Source organism: Colletotrichum fructicola, assembly GCF_000319635.2.
Source record: "Colletotrichum fructicola Nara gc5 chromosome Unknown KSG_Nara_v1_contig04, whole genome shotgun sequence".
Taxonomy (NCBI): Eukaryota; Fungi; Ascomycota; class Sordariomycetes; order Glomerellales; family Glomerellaceae; genus Colletotrichum; species Colletotrichum fructicola.
This window is the reverse complement of record NW_027094054.1, coordinates 4,406,113-4,425,985: the sequence shown is the minus strand read 5'-3', so window position 1 is coordinate 4,425,985 and position 19,873 is coordinate 4,406,113. Positions and strand designations below refer to the sequence as shown.

The 19,873-nt window shown below is 53.6% G+C and overlaps 5 protein-coding genes across 5 annotated transcripts; 1 reads left to right on the top strand and 4 right to left on the bottom strand.

The window, feature by feature from the left end:
• Positions 1-3,554: 3,554 nt before the first annotated feature.
• CGGC5_v008027 (uncharacterized protein) lies at positions 3,555-4,326 on the bottom strand (the record flags this gene model as incomplete). Its single annotated transcript, XM_066151951.1, has 4 exons — positions 3,555-3,608; positions 3,739-3,906; positions 4,135-4,147; positions 4,223-4,326. The coding sequence occupies 4 exons, from the start codon at positions 4,324-4,326 to the stop codon at positions 3,555-3,557; spliced, it is 339 nt and encodes a 112-aa protein (XP_066008877.1).
• Positions 4,327-5,487: 1,161 nt separating this feature from the next.
• CGGC5_v008026 (uncharacterized protein) lies at positions 5,488-6,338 on the bottom strand (the record flags this gene model as incomplete). The annotated part of the gene is made up of 4 exons (XM_066151950.1): positions 5,488-5,496; positions 5,674-5,691; positions 5,979-6,085; positions 6,143-6,338. 4 exons carry the CDS (start codon positions 6,336-6,338, stop codon positions 5,488-5,490), a joined length of 330 nt encoding a protein of 109 aa, XP_066008878.1.
• A 2,334-nt stretch (positions 6,339-8,672) lies between these two features.
• On the top strand, positions 8,673-10,004 carry CGGC5_v008025 (uncharacterized protein; the record flags this gene model as incomplete). Its single annotated transcript, XM_032027335.1, has 2 exons — positions 8,673-8,741; positions 8,943-10,004. The coding sequence occupies 2 exons, from the start codon at positions 8,673-8,675 to the stop codon at positions 10,002-10,004; spliced, it is 1,131 nt and encodes a 376-aa protein (XP_031876278.1).
• Positions 10,005-14,263: 4,259 nt separating this feature from the next.
• Positions 14,264-15,706, bottom strand: CGGC5_v008024 (uncharacterized protein; the record flags this gene model as incomplete). Its single annotated transcript, XM_032027334.1, has 1 exon — positions 14,264-15,706. One exon carries the CDS (start codon positions 15,704-15,706, stop codon positions 14,264-14,266), a length of 1,443 nt encoding a protein of 480 aa, XP_031876267.1.
• A 1,866-nt stretch (positions 15,707-17,572) lies between these two features.
• On the bottom strand, positions 17,573-19,735 carry NOP9 (Nucleolar protein 9; the record flags this gene model as incomplete). The annotated part of the gene is made up of 1 exon (XM_032027333.1): positions 17,573-19,735. One exon carries the CDS (start codon positions 19,733-19,735, stop codon positions 17,573-17,575), a length of 2,163 nt encoding a protein of 720 aa, XP_031876280.1.
• Positions 19,736-19,873: the final 138 nt, after the last annotated feature.

Below are 19,873 nucleotides of genomic sequence, written 5' to 3'. Positions count from 1 at the left end.
ACAAAGACTGCCAGAGACAGCGCTTGCTTGTCCTTTCTCGTAAACCCAGCTGTCTGGTACCATCGTGGCTGCGCTGGGACAGAGACATGGCCGGCACTCGCCCAGCATTTGCTCCCGAGCCCGCCATAGCTCACTGGTCTCTTGGCTTGTTGTGCTGCTCTGCCCTCTCGGCCAGCTTACACTCCCGACGCGACGGGGTCCTGCAGCGACTGGCGAAAAGCAGGATAGCTGCCCGCCGACGTGCGGGAGAGACGTAGCGCCCAAGGTCCAGACTGATCGCAGAATGACATATGCAGCGCGTCAAAGCGACCGCCGAGCTTGGCAGAATGTCGCGCAGCTTGTCCGGCGCATCGACCGTCGAAAATCGTCATCCCGGTAGCGCCCGGTTCCATCAGCAGCCATTGCTTCTGCGTCTCGATCGAAAACTCCAAACGAAACGACAATCGGCGACTTTCACGATGTCGAGGAGGCATCGAACGGATGGCTTCGCTGGGCATCGTCCATGTGAGCGGTTGCTACACTTGTAGCGTTCCCAACGACGACGCCGGTAATGGCGCCAACGCTCGAAAAAGCCACCACCCGCCCAGAAGGCTGGCCGGAGAAATCTCATCTCATCTCATCTGGCGGTGGGCGTGGATGCAAGTCCCACAACCCACGATCCACAACTGCGCATCGAGGTGTTGTCTACGATCGGCTTCCGCATCTTGGAGCAATCCGTGTCTATCCTCAAGTGGAAAAGAGAAAACAACATCTGCTGCGAGATGCACCGTCTAGTTTTGCTTCTCCTGAAATGAGGGCTAGCTGTAATGGTGACGATAAGGTGAGTTTCTGTCACGCGGGCGGAAGGGTAAGTTAGGCTCCATCGTCCGGAGCTCAAACGTCGATCGACGCTTAGAGGTTCATCCGGATGGTGCAGAGCAGGGCTGATGGGGGATTGATTAAAAGGAACTGCGTCGCACCCGATCCAGAGGACGGTGGACGGGTGCGATCCAGCACGTTGGAATCGGCGCTGCAAATGTTCCGATGGCACGTTGGCTGGTCCGATCCGGCCAACAAAGGAACCAGCTCGCAGGGCCGGGGGGCCATGTCAGCGATGCGGGCTGCCCTGAAAACGTGAGGGGATCGTGAACTTCGGCCCCGTCCGATCGACAAACATGTCCTGTGAATCGGAAACCGGAACCCCAAAGCTCTCGACAAAGCCCTTAATCGCGGGAAGTCTACACGGCCAGGGGCAGAATGCCTAACACCCGCCGCGATCTAACCGTGCGTTGGATAACCACGCTGGCTGGCGGTGTGGAAGGCTCCGCTCCGATGCTTTCGGAATCGTCGGTAAAGCTGGCGGGGAAACCCCTTCTGAAGATGTTTCAATATGGGGCTGTTTTATTCGCGAAGTCGATGGAAATTCTTGGTTCCCGAGGATCCTGCAGGTGAGTCAGTGGTTGCCGGTAAGCCTAAAATTGGGAGCACAGATGGCATGCGTTCCACCCAATTTGACATTGCAGTGAGCGTGACTGGAAACCGCACCTGGCATCATGAAGAACTATGCGCTGTCCGGGGTCTCAGCCGATCCAGATGCGAGAGAACCGAACCCAGGAAAGGCGCCAATTTGTGCAACGGTCCGATCAAATGGTGAACAGTGACGGCCTGGCGGTGCCGGAGAAGCAGCCGGAGAAGTACCTCCAACGATGCCCGGTCTGCTTTGCTCCGAGAATGCTTCACACATGGCAAGTACCACCGCCGGTAACAACATTCAATCTGATTCACGACCAGCAAGCGGAAAGGGTTAAATGGCATGATGTCTGGCGCCAGATCCCCTACTCACGGAAGGAGCCTGATTTCAGCGGGCGGCGGCTAGCAATTGAGCGGGCTTGCGGGATGTTAGGTCCCCTCCTGCTGGCCTAGATTGGCCCAGGAATGCGACTGTTTCAGTGGCCCAAAGGACTTGGCTGGAGAGGAATTGAGGTGAAAGCTGGCATCGTCCATTTCAACCATCATCGAGATTCCGCAGCGCGCATCGACTGATGGGTCAGCATGGTTAGTCCCTTCGCGTACTAGCGACTGTGCCAGTCTGTCGGTTAAGGCTCCTTTGCAGTAGTTGAGCATACTAGCGTCGTCTCTATCCTGTAGCCAAGAAAGGAAGCTCTGTGGCTCTCCAAATAGTTCGCGGCCAGTAATCGCGATCAGCATTGCCTCTTGTCCGTGGTCGCCGAGTTCAGACGGACTTTAAGAAATCGATGCGAAGATGCGCGAACGCGCTTGCACACAGTTCAACTAGAGACCGCGAGACCTGAGCAGAGAGTGCACAGGTCTTAGAACAGGGTGTTCAACGGGGGGCCGCGCCGCTCATTCTCGGAGCACATTCCACGGTCTCAGAAACGGTGTCTTGCGGTGTCACTGGTCTGGACCATGCCTCGCGAGTCTGCTGTAATGAGGGACCCCGGGGTGAAATAAGGGTCCCATGTGCATATTGTCGCATAAGAGCCTAGCAACTGCTACAGCTTTCAGGGTCCTCGTTCTCCTGGTAGAGCAGTGTGAGAGCAACCTCTGGTCGTCTGCAAAACTCGATTGCAAGTGGGGACTGGACGCATGTACATATGTAGTATGCTCATAGAGGACAAGAATTCCCGCGCAGAACATGCCGGGAGGCTGCCATTCCCAACCGTCTAGCTTGACTAGACCCGCAAGACTTTACGTCAAGGCTCAGGAACGTGGCGTCAACTGCCCGCCGAGCATCGTCTAGAGACCCCAAGGCGTGGTCCAGATCTATGTCCATATGCCGGTGACTGGAACAAGACCCTTTTGTCGTAACCGTCGCGAGATTTGACTTTGTCCAGAAGATGCCACAAGCGGGGCTTATCGAATGGCAGCCACCGGTCTCGCCGCTCGCCGTTTCCTGAAGTTTGCTGACTCACGGGAAGGATAGGTGGGGGCGTGTCGCATTTGGAATCAACATGAGATCGGTATCCGGGGTAAGGGGCGCGTACGCAATTGGTCTGGGGCCTGGGGCGTCAAAGGCCGGGACGGCAGCGTACCTGTCCCGTGCGATTAGCTGGGCAGAAGGAAAAGGCGTGAGCACCTGTATGAAGTAAAATCGAGATCCCCTGATCTCGTTCTGTGCTGTCGACTCATGTGTAAAAGAGGCGCAAGAAACCCAATAGATGGCGGAGAAGAACTGAGTGTTTGATGAAATCGGCGACATGAGTCGGCGCAACGTCATAATTCTGTAGGTGTGCTTTACAGCTGAAGCAACTGCGAGCCAGCACGGGTGTTGCACACAGAGGCCGGAACGAACTTCAAGCAACGCGGGAATGTCGCAGACGTGCAGTTGGGGAAACGCAAAATGCCATGGTTCGAATAATGGGAATTTGCGGGACCCGGCGCGTGTGTGCCCGCTCGGTTATCTTGCGTCTTGTGTGTTTCCTGCCTGTGGTTGATGGAGGGGAGAGATCGCTCTACATTGGGCCAGTGTCTCTGACCCTGCAGAGACGGGACGGACTTGAAGTGTCTCTTGATTTGCCACATGAAGTTGAAAGTAATGTTACCCAAAAGAACGACTATTCTGACCTGTTTCCTGGTTGGCCCTCGCGTTCGGAGAATGTTCCAGCCAGCTGAGGAATTCTGATTAGCTCAGCTCAACGGTAGATAATCTGCGGCTTGGGAGCATTCGGCGCTGTATTCACGTCAAAGTGATGGTACGCAATTTGGAAAACTCCCTCTGACGACGGAAAGATGTCATACCTCGTGGCCGGCTGCGTATAGACGAGCTTCCCGCGGTCCCGCTTGTGGCTTGTGGCTGGCCGCTAGCTCTTGCAAGTTGCCGTGGTGCACCCCTTGATTCTCATCAACTTGTGCGCCAACGTTGGGGATCTCTGGTACTTGTTTATCTAATCCGATCTTCAGGTGTGGCTGAACATTGGAGTTCAAGATATTGATGCGACTGGGGGCTCTACATCCCTGCTGGGGTGGGTTTAAAGAGCGCCGGTGTGGAGACGGGGGGTGCTTGGGCTGCGCAAGAAAGCCCTTTGATTGGACATGATGAAGTTCGTCCCTACGACGGGGTGCGCTCAAGAACTGTTGTACCTCGAGGTATTTGTTTCACGCTCCAGCAAGTTGGCAAGCTAGATTAGGGCGGACTCTTTGCTCCGTCCTAACGTCGAGAGATGCCAATTATTAATGTTCGTTTGGCGACAATCAAGGGGCCAGTAGTGCGAGCAGAGCGTACCCGAAACGACAGTTCTTGTGGCCATTACCGCTCTTCTTAAGAGCTGCTGATCGATCTTGATGTGACGTCAAATCCCAGAGACTCGGGAGCATAGCAAGGACCATTTCAGACAGACGGCTCGACTGAAGGCATTGCCCGGTCGGCGATATTGCCATTCGTAAAACCGGATGGTTGAGATGGAGGAGGCGAAACGTTGGTTGCAAAGGCCAGCGTCTCTGTTGCAGGCGTTGCGCCCAAAAACGCCTCAACCTTTCGACGGCAATGCAGCGTAGGATGATACTGATGAGAAAGCAAGCTTCGTCCCCCTCATTAGTTCCCCCTCTCTTTCAGCGGGGTAACAGCTGTTCGTTGCATGGCTTGTGTCAACTGCCTCTGGTAATTCGCAGTCCGTGCCCATTTCAAGTAATCGTGAGACTGGGGAGCCCTGGAAGCTGTCACGTCTGGTTGGACGCATGTACTGCATTCAGTACGCACCTTGCTTGCTTCCCATTCCATTAGCCGTTTGGCGATTCTCCTGTAGCATGTGCTTGTGAGCTGGTCTATGCATATTCACAAGCAGCCTTGCCAAAGTATGCATCTTCGAAATGGCTTTTTGTGCCTTAGCCTTTGCCATGTGTTGAGCGCTATGCCAGTCAGAGATGTTGCTGGCGACACTTGAAGTGATTTGCTAGTCTGAGCCCAGGCTTTCGAAAACATCCGTCTTGTTTGCGCATTCGTTGTCTGTCTTTTGGGTTGCGCTGATAGCTAGCTGGTCGAGCATGCCACGGTCGTGTCGGATTTAACGCGATATCAGGTGCCACGTTCCCCGGCTTTTCTGGGAACAGCTATCCCGTCCAGGTTGGCGTACCCCGGCGACGCTTTTTCCCTGAAAGGTGGCAGTCGCGAAACGCGAAGCCTCTATGGAGGTCGCGGCGCAGTTAGCCGAGCCTTAGCTTCAATAGCTTGTGGGCTTTTTCCCGATCAGCAGCGAGGTCATGATCCTTGAGCGAGCCCGGGAAATTGGGCCTTCGAATGGTTCGAGCGGGCGGCCGGGTGATACCTCGTAGCCCACCTCCTACTTGCACAGACGGACGGTTCCTCGCTGTGCAGTAAAGCGCGGTTGGGTGCAACTAGGCGTGGCAGGGCAGTAGGCTTGATTCCACGGTGAAGGGCCATTCGTGGGTATCGATGTACCCAATCTTATCAGAACGGTGGGTTTTTTTTGCTTCGCCAGATGCTGGAATATTCCACCGAAGATGGCATGCGGCAACCCAATCGCCAGCAAGCTAGGGACCCTGGCAGTCGATGTCAGACCCTGAGGATCGATATCTGTCCACTCCTGGTAGCCGAGGAGCGGACGCGGAGGGATTAGAACACCGAGCAGTAGAGCAGTCGGACAAACGATTCGAGGTGTCCTGCCACCAGGGGCTGCGCCGAGTGCTTTGGTTCGGTCATCGGGGTTTGGAACTCACCAAGTCTTCGATTGGACGCTAGATGCCGGGAAAGCAAGCAGACAATCCGTTCGGCGAGAGAGGGGCAACGGTATCAACAGTATTCAACAGAAAGGTTGGCTGTGAGGGTGTGGTCGAGTATTGGGCGACATCCGCAACGCAAGCGCAAGACCTTGGTGGTCCATCAGATACAATGTACGGGATTGGTAGGAACGGGGATTCCGATTTCAGAGCGCCTGTGGCTTGTGGTCGAGGGCATCTGGCACGACAGAGTTCTGGAGCTGCGAAAGCATATCGGCGTGATGGAGAAATGATGGCACACGTACGCAGTATGTACTGACCATGCAGCCAAGGTTGTGCTTTGTATCCGTACGCCGTAGGGAGTTTGTAAGGGCCAAGCGGCGCTGTGGTGCCTGTGTCAGTTTCTGTGCTTCTGTATGGTCAGCCGGAGTAAACTCCAGGGAAGCGAGGTGGGATGAGAAGTAAGTACCGGGGGGGGTTGATATTGCTTGGGTGCTTGGCCATTTGCGGGAGGCGCAACAGCTCACCTCAGTCCCCAAGGGGACCCAAGGGGAGAGCAAGAAGGGCGGTGTCGACCCATGAATGTCTCTCTTGCGCATGGGAACGGAGCGGAGGTAGGGACGGCAAATCTGTGCGAAGTACGGCGCCTTCTTGTTTTGTCTCATGGTCGTGCATGTTTGTTTGCGGAGAAGTGGGAAAAGTTGAACGAGACGATGCATCAATTGCCTGGTGCACGTTAGCAGATAGGTAGGTATTCGTAGGTAGGCAGGCACGGCTGTATGTACCTGACATGTCGACATTGTCTACCTTACCAGGCAGTGTCGTTGGATCGTGGCAGCCGGGCAACCTTGTCCGAAGGGATTTGAGGAGTGTCGAGGAGGTCTAAAGAAGAATAGCCGCAAGCTTGCCTGGTGGGGGGACTGTCTTGCCATAGGCACTTACATACTAATTAAGAATCAAGGCACAGAGGCATCTTGGGAGATTTGTTCGCAGCTCAAGCTTTTGGAGCTCGAAGCTATCTTGGCTGCTTACTTTTGGGAGGGACAGCAGAGTTGCAGCTGCCAGCAAGCATGAGGTTCGGGCTGAGGCAATGGACAACTCTGGACCAGCCACGGCGACATGCAGGCAGCTCAGGGAAACAGCTTTCATGCAGATGCAGGAGCAATAGCAGATGCGGATGAAATTGGGGAAAGGGGGGGTGAGGGAGAGTTGAAGGGCACACAGGTGGCAGAAAGCCACGGCCATTGGGTTATCGTCAGGCCTGCTCTCTGCTGTCTGGCTTTTTGCTTGCTTTCTCTGCCCCCTTGTGGGCGACGAGATGGTGTTGAGCGGGAAGGAAAAGAAAGGATGGAGATAGCTTGAAGGTGTGCCCTGCTGCTGCTGCTGCTGCTGATACTTGCACACTGGATGAAGTGTTGCTTCCATTCTCATGACATCCGGTCTGTACGAACATGACCTCTACCTTCAAAGTACTACCCTACTTCCTGCGTTGCTTGCCTCTCCTTTGCGTGGGCAGGTACGAATTCTCCCTCCTTCCTCTGGCTGCACAATATTTACGCATGAATTGCATTTTTGGAAAGAAAGAATGGGGACTGGAGGAAGCTCCTGCTAGGATTGGGCCTGCAGGAGCACACCCGAGGCTCCCTCCCGCCCTGTCGGTTGCGCGGGTGGGGCCTGGAGGTCAAGCGCGAGCGCGAGCTTGGATCGCCCCACTCGGTCTGTGCCCCACCCCACGTCCTTCCACGTCCACGTCCAGCCGTGGACTGTGAACTGTGGACAGCGGTGGTGCCTTCTGTGTGCGTGTGCACCGTCCCAGCCAGCACCTTCTTTTCTGCCTCCACCAGCCTTCCTCCGGTGCCCCTTCCTTCCTGCCCTTTCTGTTGCCCAACATTGAGCAAGTATGGAAGTCACCCTTGAGGCGAAGCCACGCAGCTGCCCTCCAGCAACCCCTGCCCGTCGTGCCGCCAAAACGACCCGGCACTAGTCCGAAAACGGTAGGGTACGAGAAAGATGAGGGGGAGAGGGCTGGCAGGTTCACAGTGTTCCCCCCTCCCACGCACCCAAACCAGTGTCGATTCACCAGTGACCCGGCCGATACCTCTCGGCAGGGCGTGGCTTTAACACAGCGACCCTCTGTCATCGAGATCGATCAACAGAGCGTAACCCGATCAAACGCTCCCAGATCGTCTAGCGATCGAAACCAGGCGAGTGACACTTGCCCTTTCCGCTACCACATGCCTGTCCGCCACTGCAGCAGCGCAGCACTGCTGCCGCTCCAGAGTCCGGTGTCAAGGAGCCAGCCCTCCATCGCTTTTCCATACACTGCCCGCCCGTGGACCACCTCAATGTACCCGGGCAATGTACCGCCCCCCCTCAGCGCCCTTTGGAGCCTATCCTGGACTTCCTGGGGCCCTGTCTCTCGCTGCTTCTCGCTCCAGTAACCCGGCAGCCAGCAAAAGCAACCAGCCAAACACCGCACCGCACCGCACCACATTCGCGCTTTCCCACCTGCTTCCGCATGGAACATTGGTCCAATTTGCTCTCTCTGTTTTAGTGCGTGAGGAGGGGAGGGGGGGCACTTGCCATACTTTTTGTGCTGTCCCATCGTTCTAGACCGATCCCCGAGGAGCACGAACCCTGGGTTTGTATAAGACTTGGAGGCGGCCCAGTGGCACTTTTTACCTTCTTGTCCTCTCCCAACCTTTTTGGTACACCATTCCCGAAGCTCTTTCACCACCGTAAAGCTATCACGACTCACGCGAGCTCCAATATATCGACGACGAATAAGCCATCGACGCAACATTGCCTGAGCATCAGGCGGTTTTGGCTTCACAGGTTCTAGCCTCTGAAGCACATTGGCCGCCTTCCACCCCTACGAACGCCTCACGTTTATTTATCGAACTTTGCACTCGCCCGAGTGACTTCACACCGAAGTCTGGATACACCCGCCCAATTTACATATCACACGTCGATCCCCAACGTCGACAACGTCAGCAAACATGCCCAAGCGATCGTTAGACGCCAGCAATATCTCGCCCAGCATGGCTATGGACAGGGGTCAGAAGAAGGTACGACTCTTGCAGGAGCCAGTTCTGGTGCTTGGCTGCCATTCCCCTTTTATACCTTTTTCATCTCGTATCCTGCCCACTCGTCAATCCTGCCCCGAGATCCCATGCAGCCCGCTTGAATGCGTCAGCCACCCTTACATGACGGCTTCACATCACAAGATTTCCCCTTTCCCTGACTTTGGCTGACTGTGAGCGTCACAGACTGAGCGCTCTCATGAGGAGAACCAGGAGAGGGCGTACATTGCTGCATCCCGCCGAGCTGACCGGAGCATTGAGGCTCGCGTGCAGTCTGCCAAGATGGCCAGCGAGATTCACAAGAAGCGTACCGGCAAGGGCTTCAAGATTTCTGAGGCTATCGTTCAGGCCGAGGAGATGTACGAGGAAGAGGAAGACGACATGCCGAGATCGTACCGCATGCTGGCAGCCCACCTTCAGACTGGTTCACCCGAGTTTGACTACCGAGTGAATGCCTTCCTCGCGAACCGTGTGGCGATGGCTAGCATGGTCGCTGGTCTCCGTAACCAGGAGTGGGCCGACAACCCGATCAACAAGATGTTCGCTGAGCAATTCCCAAACGCCACCAAGCAGGCTCAAGCACTGTCCCACAACTTGACCAATTCCATGTACTATCAGCCCGTCGCTCCCAGCAATGCCCGTCACCAGCAAACCCAATCCGAGGCTGCTGCGACGAGCCCAATGTCGCCGACCTTCAGCACGGTCAATTTCCAGCAAGCAACGCAGCAACGAGAGAGAACGCAGTCTGCAGCCTCCCCGATGGACATGTCTACACCAGTTGCCCGTGACCCTGCCACTTCGCCACCAGCACTGTCTCCATCCTCCGAGGCTGCTATTGCCACCCCGTCGACACGATCCGCGTCCACCTTCCCGTCCCCAATGACGAGCCTGGACGCCAGCTTGTTCCCGCCAGAGTCCTCGTTCACGTCTGAGTTGCCCATGGATGCGAAGATGATGGTACCGAACTTTGACATGAACGATCCCATGTCACAGATGTTTATGGGAAACCCCTATCAACAGCAGGCGTGGTATCCAGACATGGCCGATCTGAAACACGATCCGACGATGGATGACCCGACCTTGTCATCACACGAGTATTTTAACGGGCACTTGAACCCGTACACCCAACGACTTGACGACGGACAAAGCGAGTGTACCACACCAGGGCCGAGCGCTACCGAGAACTGGGAGTCTTTCCTTGATTTTGGCGATCATAACGACAGTGGTACCGTCGACCCATCCTTGTAATGGATATGCACGGGTACAGCACCGTCCCGTGGCTTTAGGATTGTAATGTGGAGGGAATGAATCTGGACACGAAATGACGAAGTGACCTACTGGTTCATGAGCAAAGACTTTTTAGAGTTAGCATTGCATGGTTGGTCACGAATGGATACCCGGGGTGGACGTTGGCTTATTTCACGAATCATGCGGGAGTTTGGGTTTTACCGGGATACCTCTTGCCCACGTCTTGATGGGTTTTTGCAATTTCTTTTTTTACAGTTACAAGTCCTTTATACGGACTCCAGGGGATTATGCCCCTTTTTCATTCAACGATGGGAAGCCTTCGGAGGAAGCATCGAACACGCCGGAGCAAGGCCAATGTTTGGTTGCAAAAGGACGGAAGAGTCTACCTGCCGCCGGTACATGCTGAGGTGGAAAGTTCGTCGAAATCTCGAGTCGCGATGTGAATGGACATGGAGGAACGGAGTGGGATATAAAAAAACGGAAAGAATCAAGTTAGAAGAAAAGCGTCGTTGGCAAGGCCTCACCACATGGCGATTGTAGCGCGGAAGCGCGGAAGCAAGGTGCTGGAACATGCACTTACTGGCGAGGTCGCTTCGAAGTCGAGACTACAGAAAAAAAAGCACGAAAATAAGAGAAAACACTGCTTCATCACCAATATGTGTTTCGTTAGCTATGTCTGTTGATTTGTTTGCTGGTTCCGAAGAACACGCGGCGGGTAACTGCGGCTTGCCCCGTTGTTCATGTGGCAAATTCGGCGCCCGCCGTCCAAGCCACCGACCCGACAGTATCGGTTTTTTGACTCACCTGTGGAAAAGCATACTCTTTGACGACGGGCGTTTGAGTTGATACTGTTGGGTCGACGCCGCATTTCAGTGGCGCAGCACGCAAGTTCCTGATACCTCGCGCTGCGGTGCCCGCGACCAAGCCTTCATGTACGGACACAAGAACCAATGCATGGGCGTCGATTTAGAGTCGCCATAGGGGGGAGTTGCCTTTGGGAATAAACGGGTAGGGATGAAGAAGGCGGATGAGGGACTCTGGGGTGCAGTTTGGCGAACCTCGTGATATTGATGCGCCACCGTTGTTGGAGGCGTGTTCTGGGCGATCTTCTCATGCCGCTACTTATGTATCTGAACGTGGCTCGACAGAATAACTCGATTTGCAGTTCCGTTCACCCCGGGGTTTAAGCTTCTTTTATATTTCCTTCGGTGGTGTGAAGGTAGGCGATGCTTGGGGCGTTGAGGTTTGTCGTGTGGCTGCTTCGGTGTCGTGGAGGCGGCGAGGTGCCTCTGGGTTGTGTGCGTGGTTGAAGCGTGGGCGCTTCTTGGATAATGTATATAATGCCGCCTTCTTAATTTGGAGGTGATGGATCGAAGACACGCCAACACGCCGAATTCTAGCTCGACGTGTAGTTTTGTTTGTGTTATCTCGGTTCTCGTGGTGGTTGGAATGCATGGGGTGCCTTGTGAGTGATCGGTCACTAGTGACGAATATTTCCTGCTGTCAGAACTCTTGCCGTGATGGCATATATGGACGGATCATCTCAGGACGACACAAAGGGAGACTGGCGCAGTCTTCACGACATTCTCGTGAAAAGGTTGTGTCGCTTCTGTGCCTCGGAATTATCAAGACGAGTGGGTCGAGTAATTCAGCATCAACAGCTCGGAAGGCTGCCATCATCACGATTGTCTCCTGGTTCTGTACAGGTATGGTGCTTTGGGAGGTTTTATACTTATCTTTTACATGCGTGTTCACGCTTGACGACGGTGGGTGCGTGAGTGTTGATGGGGATATAAAATGTGTTGAGGTGGTGACTGGGAAGCGAAAGAGCCACAAGAAAATGTGCCGCTGCTAACGTAACGTTTCTGTTTCCAGTGACTGGTCATGCCTTTTCTCCGCATTTTGCCTTGACTTTGAGAGCATCCATATCAGTTGAGTGCCTGCGTTGTCACTACTCAGGGTTCATGACTTGCTACCGGAGCTTCCAGATAAGTCGAATAAGGCGACGACGCTGATGAAGGGCAGCGGCGATGTCTTTGAGCTGATAGCTTGCAAACGTTTCGCGCGCAACGTTTTCGTGTAAGATGCAATTTCATGATGGGATATCACCGAATGCCTCGCTGGTTTTGGGGAACGGCGAAATTTGGCGAAATTTGGCGTTGCCACTCCTGCAACCCGTTCCGTAGCCCTTTTTATGTCCTATGTCTGTTGCTTGTGCTGTGTGGCATCATAAAAGTCACAGCAAATGAGTATTGGGACCATGGAAAGCGAGCAACAAATCACATATTCTTCTGAGCCTGACTTTTTAGTCACTATGGGGATTAGAGCACTCTCATCGGGTGGTGATCCGGGAATGTTACGAAATTAAACGGTCGTCAAGAACATAGGCATCGTAGCTTGTTGGGTGTATTACCTCAAGACAGCGGCGAAGAAGGACCGCAGCATCTGCATAGGGGGTTTTGATCACGAGAGGGATCGAGGCCGGCTTTCTTGTCCTTCAAACAGTTGCGTCACATCTTAACGCCGCGAGCTATGCTTTCACCGGGCGAGCAAACGTACAGAATTCGGGTCCCTTGGTCAATGATCATTGTCAGCCACGTTTAAGTAGATGAACCACATCCGCCAGCAGATGATTTGATGGGGTGAAATCACCATCGTAGACCAGCATGTTTTGTCATAAGGGGGGTATTCCCAGCGCGTCTGTGATGCGGAAGCCAAGAATTGTTCGGTTGCATTGTATGTTCTATGCCAAAAGATTGGACAGATGTTGGTATCCGCGTAGGCGGCCTTTACGAATCATTTTATCGTGATAGCCTTATTGATGACGAGAAGTCCATTACAACTTCAGATTGAATAAGCAATGGACGGAAACGGAGAACAGCGGTAGATCAGCAGCGTCGACACATGGCTGGCCAACTTTGGCCTCTCTGAAGTCCTGCAGGCTATCGCACCATTCAACATTCTGGTGTGGGTTTACCTCGAGTCGTTCTGCGTCCATTGTCAGAGATATCTCACGCTTGTGTATCACGCTTTAAAACCCCTTTCCCGCCCGTAGGCCCTCGTCAAGCAGCGACAGAGAATTTAGCGGCACGTGTAACGCCACCACAATCCAAGTTTAAAGTCCATCGTAATCGCAGCGGTATCTGGCTGTTGTCTAAGCCAAACACACGCAGAGCCGTTGCTTTCCGAGGGACGCGACCCCGCTCGGTGACCCCGCGCCCGGAAACACGGACTTCGGGCCCACTTTCTCAGCGCCGGGCGGACTGAAGTTTGCGACTTCCTCGGTGAGGTCTTGTTCGTTGAGCTACCTACGGTGAAAATGTGTATTTGAACACTTTAACCGTTTCACCGTTTTGATTCGGCCAATGTCGTCGCGGCGTGGGTTACAATCAGCTCAGCAAAGCTGAAATGATTCCAAGGATGTGTGACTGTCTTGCGCGGCCGTCAACTGAAAAGTGCATACACACTAAGGGCCATTTGAATGTCATTTCTGCCTTTCATATCTGTCTATCGCTGTGTATTGCACATGCCAAGGATGCTCATAGTTACACGACGATCAAGATGCAAGGTAACCATGCCTTGGAAATGAGTACTCCTTGCGTGGGGAAGCTTGGTACCTGGACCAGTGTTTGGTCGTGGACTCTGCCTTCCGTCATTGGAGAAGGAAAGTTCGTTGTTTGCCACTATGAGATGGATTAAATGAGCATGTGTGGTGGCTCGCATGCCTAGACATCTCGCTGTTGAAGGCCTCCGCAGCTGATCGATGTTTAAGTTAGAGTATTTAAATCAAGCCTTGGTCCCAAAGCATAGCTTTTGCACAATGTTCTGGGACAGTGTTATCCTGGGCGTCCCCAACGTGTGGGAGACATGATACTGGTTGCTTTGAGGCTGCTTGCTATGGCAGCCACATGGATACGGAGTTCAGTTGTGGGCCTTGCGATGGGGAATCCATGGCAATGGCATTTCACCCGAACAAGTGCGAGGTACCAAAAACGAGGGAAGGAGACCACTGCTCTGAGAGAGATCAAAAGCGTTCGCATTGAATAGACTCTACCCAAGTAAATGGGAAAGCGCATATATGTCTGCCAAATCACAAAGTCTACCAGATGGCTTTGCCTGCTTGCCGGACCGACTTGACAACACACTGATTTCGAAAAGTGTAATACATACGATCGATAAGCGACTTCGCCGTTACAGCTACTGATAGCATAACCTTCAAAAACACCGAATTACTATCAGGAAAGGCTGACGCCGCAATCCTAGGCCCTCAATCCTACCCGCCAGTTTGTCAGAGTTCCTTCTGTGGGCTTGAGACGATCAGGGAGTGTTTCTCTGAAGGTGATGAAGCCAGTGCGGTGAAAAACGTGTCCCTCCTGGACCTCACCGGTAATCACCAATGTGTCTCCTGCGCCATGCAGATGGCCATTAATCACAAGCGCCTGGTTCCACGTGTGCTTGTTCTCTATCCCGGCAGAAGCAATCTCCACCCCAAATATGGTCACGCTCTTATCCAGTTTCATCTTCCACCGTCCATCTTCTTCTCTCCGAATCCAGCATTCCACTGCCCTCACACTCAGTAAGCCACTCTCGTCTACCTTGACGTGCTCACTGAGCGGTCTGGCCGTGCTGGCCGTGTCCCCTAGTGTCCATTGGCCGTCATCCCCTCTCTGAGCCTTCGGGAGCCAGCAAGCGCCCGGCTTTTGACTGGGAGGCATGGCCATGATGGATGCCAAGACGGAAGTCGTCTTAAACACCCTTGTGGCAGCCTCCTCAAAGCCTATCTCATACTCTACTGCTACTGCCTCTCCTGGCTGTAGCATTCCAAGGACTCCGTACACCAGGTCTTCCTCCACCGCGCACTTCCTAGCTCCCATATCCTTCCAGAATTCTACCAGCGACGCTTTTCCTTCACCGTACTTTTCCATGGCTCTAGCGGCACTGCTGAACGGGTGGTTACCCACCCTTGCCCAAGCCTCTCCATCACCAACGGAAAGAATGCGCCCATTCTTGTTTCGGGACACTGCCACTCTGCCTGCGATTGCCTCTGGGCGTCTCACCATCAGCATCAACAAGAGACTGTACTCTTGCTGGCTTATGACGCCTTCTTTGCCCACTAGCAGCAGATTCTTCGAGAGGGCTGCCTCTTGGTACGTCCACACGCGTGACTTCCACACACTCCGATCCACCGCTTGTAAAGTAGCTTGCCACATGTCCATGACATGCGGTATATCTCTCTTCCCTCTCCCAAAGCAAGTTTCTGAGATTTCGGCCTCCTTCAAGAGTGCGATGCAGACCGCAGCCCCCTCATAATACTCCGCCATCTTTGGAATCTCGGCTTGCTTATCTTCGATAGAGTCTTGTTTGACACACAGCTGGTCTATCCAAATCGCAGTGATGCCAGTTCCCTCAAGAATCCCACGACACTTATCGACGACTTGTCCTGGGTCATCCCATTGTGTCCATACATAGGATACAATGGCGTATCTCTGTCGACTTTTAGGCGCTGCTACTTCCCCAGTGAGCAGGTTGAGCAGTCGGGTGGGCTTCCCCAAAGTATATGCTCCTCTAAGCACATACTCAGCGTCTTCTGATAGCCGCGGACCGCTCGTGAGTCCTATCCCCACGCCTGTCTGTGGCCCTGACTTCTGCTTAGAGATATCGGTCGCCTTTGGATGAGCACTGCCGTGTTTTTTCTTGCCCATCTTGAAGCATCGAGCTTGCCAGGTGAATAAACCCAGCACATTTCAACCAAGTATTGGTATTGGTACCGTCTAGAGCTTCATGAGCTGCAGGTCTACCCCCGCCGTGAAATGGATTACTTCGTGTACTGCGGGGTAGGAGCGATGAGGCTTTTGTGTGCAGGTTGATCAAGACTTCCTGGAGAGATCCTAGTGCAACTGATGACGAGACGGGCAAAGAAACGGGCGCAATGAAAACTTGCACCCCAAGTGGCTTGGGCGTTCAACAAAAACGACCATAAAAAAGAGAAGAAGGGAGAAGCGAAGTGCTTACCCATCCCACTCCTGCCGATGATGTGGCGCCAGTCACGTGGACTTCTATGACCTCTCGCCAATGGTGAAGGGGGTTGCTGCATGGTTGATTGGCTGTTGGTGGGGTCTGGGAGGGTATATTCGAAGCTCCAGAGTGCTAAAAGTCCAGCAAGACTTGCGTTGTTCAAACCTCTCAAGGAACTATTCTCGAAGATCAATCCTGTGTCTTTCCCAGCTTCACAGTCGCAAACCTCACTACGACATCGGTAGGGCCAGCCTGATTACGACATTCACCCAAGATCTCAACGCATGTGCGTTTGTCTCCAAATGTTGTTGTCTCGCAAGTATGTGGCTTTGTTGAAGCCACCAGTCTTTCACACGCCGCTACTGGAGATTTGAATTTTCCACTGTCGAAGACATGAGATGACAAGAACGTTCACGACAACAGTATGAAGTCCTGAAACCAAGCTTAGGGGGCATCCCGATTTTGAGGAGATATGTGAGGGCGCTGACAAGCTGATATTTGTATCGAAGATGGTCTGCAGATTAACCTCCTGAACAGGCAGTTGAGGAGCACTATGTGCACAGAGATTGAAAATAAGGGATGCATTTTCCTGAGTAATCTAGCCAGGGATGGATAAGTAGGTCCACAACCACAAAGAAGCGTCCAAGCTTACACAGCGTGTCGACTTAACTTCAATTTAACACCGAGGCTATCGAAGTACAGAGGCCAAATCGGGACGTCTAACACACCAGTGATCTTTTACATGAATAGATAGCGATGGAAGTTACCACTGTAGCTTGGAGAGACGCTCTTGGGAAACAGTATGGCGACAGCGTTCGATATTGTGCGTGGGTGAGTTACGAACAACTACATATTGCCTAAAACAGAATGAAGGCGGTTTCGCGATATATCACTCTTGGAGAAACCATAAGCTATCCGTTATACATAGCTTTCAAGCAAGTATTTTGCCAGATTTATTTGATATACGCAGTTACAAGCACAGTCGATCTGTCTCGATGTCAACTCTTTTCTACAAGCCGAGAGCTCATTGAGACATCTCTGCGTGCGCGCAAGATTGCCTATAAAATGGACGACTAACAAATGAAAGCAATTCCTCAAAAAACGGCAATTGCGCTTTCGAATGACCCTTTTGCAATTCAAAAGTCAAGCTGGCCACCCCCTGATTCTGCGTGCGTGGGTTGACTGCCTCAACCCAGGACCTACATCGTCCTCGTCCTCTCAGGTGATCTTGCACTTATTCATTGACAGAAGCGCACCATTATTGTTGGTGTCATGGCTATCTCGTTTCATTCTGACGACCGCGGCTCGTATTTCACATAGGGGTCAGCTTTGAACTCGAACAGCCATGACGTCTTCAAGGCCTATTGCTGACCTACGTTTCGACGATGACATCTTATATTGCAAGGCTTAGAAGAGATTGGCTGGATTGAGTGTGAGAGTCACATCATTGCGAAGGTAGCCAGATTCATTGTAAATCAAGTCTAACGCCAACAGACTTAAAGGTAAATTTGAACAGATATTATTCGTTTTGGACGCCGGGTATCATACATTGGCTAATTTTCTTCCCCGTTCTCCTCCACCAGTTCCTTCTTCTCCTTGGGCTGGGGTTTACCCGCTTGTGCCCTTTTCTGCTCCAAGTTCCTCCTCTGCCACGGCTTCAGCTTCACCTCCTCCCCTTCACCCTCGGCTCCCTTCGCCCACTTGACCCAATCAGACCGTCTCGTCTTCCACATGTCACCCTTCCACGTCCTCCAGACACTGCGACCAAACCACGACTCACGCAGCGTCCGCTCATGTTCCGCCAACGAGGCCATAATGGTCTGCTTCACGTGGAGCGGAACCGAACGGTCCTTGCCTTGGGAGGGAATATCGACTATGGCGTTGACGACGTTGTGGCCGGTCTGAGACTGAGCAAGGTCGCCGACATGGGGTGCGAGGGCACCGACAAGGGCCTTGTGGAAGAACTCGTTCTGGGGTGCGGCGGGACTGGCAAGGGCGGTTGTGAGGACGCCCATCTTCGGCATGGATTGTGTCGCGAGTTGGTAAAGTAGATCGGAGGGGAGGGCCATGAGCGACTTTTGAGCGACCTTAGAGGGCTGACCTGGGGTCTTGAACATCGTTGAGGCGAGGTGGGCGCCGTGCGCGGCGATGGCGGTCTTGTTCTGCGGCGCTTGGGATTGCTGAAACTTCTGCTCCTCCTCTTCGGGCTCTTCCTCGACAAGATGGCACAGCTTCGGAATTAGGTCCTTGGGGTTACCACCCAGAGCGTCCGTGAGAGCCTTGGTAAGGGCGGCCTTCTCCTCGTAAGCCTGGCGGGCCTCGCAACGCTCGAAGAGAGTCTTGAGCACGTTGTAGCGGTGCTTCGTGACCAGGGTTGGCACGATGGGCAGAATCTTCTTAGCGGCTTCGACAAGGTCGTCCTTGCTGAATCGGTTGAGAGCGCGGAGGGCGGGGTAGGATGCGATGTCGTTGCGGACGTAGGTTGCGATGCGCTCGCCAAAGAAGTTGTGGGAGAGGGCCTTGAAGATCTTGCCCGGGCAGTGGGTGATGAGGGTCTCGAGAAGACGGGAGCCAATCTGGTCGTACACCATGCTGTTGACGAAGTCTGCAGCTTCGGAGGTGGTGTCGCTGAGAGATTTGGGGGCATCCGGGAGCAGTCTGTAGAGAAGCGAGTCTTGGTTTGATGCGGACGACTTATCGTTCTTGTGGTTGAGAGAGATGTCGAGTTCGAGGAGAAGCTGGAGCAGGGGGTTTCCTGTCGGGTGCTTCGCGAGAACGCGCAGAGATGTGAAGTCCATACCAGATACGGCGTCCTGGATGATCTTCTTGGTGGCCATAGTGAAGGAATCCGGGACAGCCCTCAGCTGGGTGTTGAGATCCTGTGTGCTGGCATTGGCGCCGTGAACGGTGATGTGCTCCTTCTTCTTGCTCTTCAACAATGACTTGGTTGCCGCATCTTCCAGCGGACGACCAGAGAGCACGACCAGGAGCACTCTGAGGGTGTGGGATCCAAATCGGTCGGTGAGCAGGAAGCCCATGTGTTGCTCAAACTCGTCCAGGGTCATGAGGAAGAGATTCTCCATTGTGCTCTCTTCCACAGGCTCCTCGCCATCCTGCATCTCCGTATCTTCCTCGCTCTTCTCCTCAGGGACAACACCTCCCAGCTCTTGTGTAACGACGGGTGCAGACTGCAGGAACAGCGTCTCGCAGCAATGGCTCGCAAATCTGTGCTGGACAAGAGACAAAAAGTGCGTCGCAAATGCATTAAAGATTTGCTTCTTCTGCTTGGTGTTCGACAGAAGAATCAACCGCTCCATCAGACGCGACAGCGATTGACTGCTAGCCAGCTTGAGCTCCTTGCCCTGTGCCTCCTTGTAGACGCTCTGGAGGAAGATGTCGCGATCCTCGGGGGAGGGAAACTGGTTCAATTCGAGCATCTCGTCGGCGCGGCGGAAGTACTCCTGCTCTTCGTCGGCGAGCATACCAAAGAATTCCCTCTCCGGACTATTGCTGGGGAACGACTGTTGCTGCTCGCCCGCATCGTCGTAGGCTTGCTGCTCCCCTTCTTCGCCTTGTTCTTGCGACTCGTCCTCGGTACGTTTGCGCTTCGATTGCCGCTCCTCGTCCTTAGCATCGTAGTTGGCTTCGTGTGTCTCTCTCCTCCTCTTCTTTCGCTCGTCGCGAATAGCTTGACGTTTCGTTCTCGGCTTAGGCATTTTGACGGAGGCTGAGCGGTGCAATTGCCAATCGGGTTGCTGAGGAACAGAGCGAGAGTGGACTGTCGCATTCAGTGTTGGAGAGCAAGCCGAAAAAAAATTTGGTCCCAGTTTACTATCTTATCGCTTATCTTATCG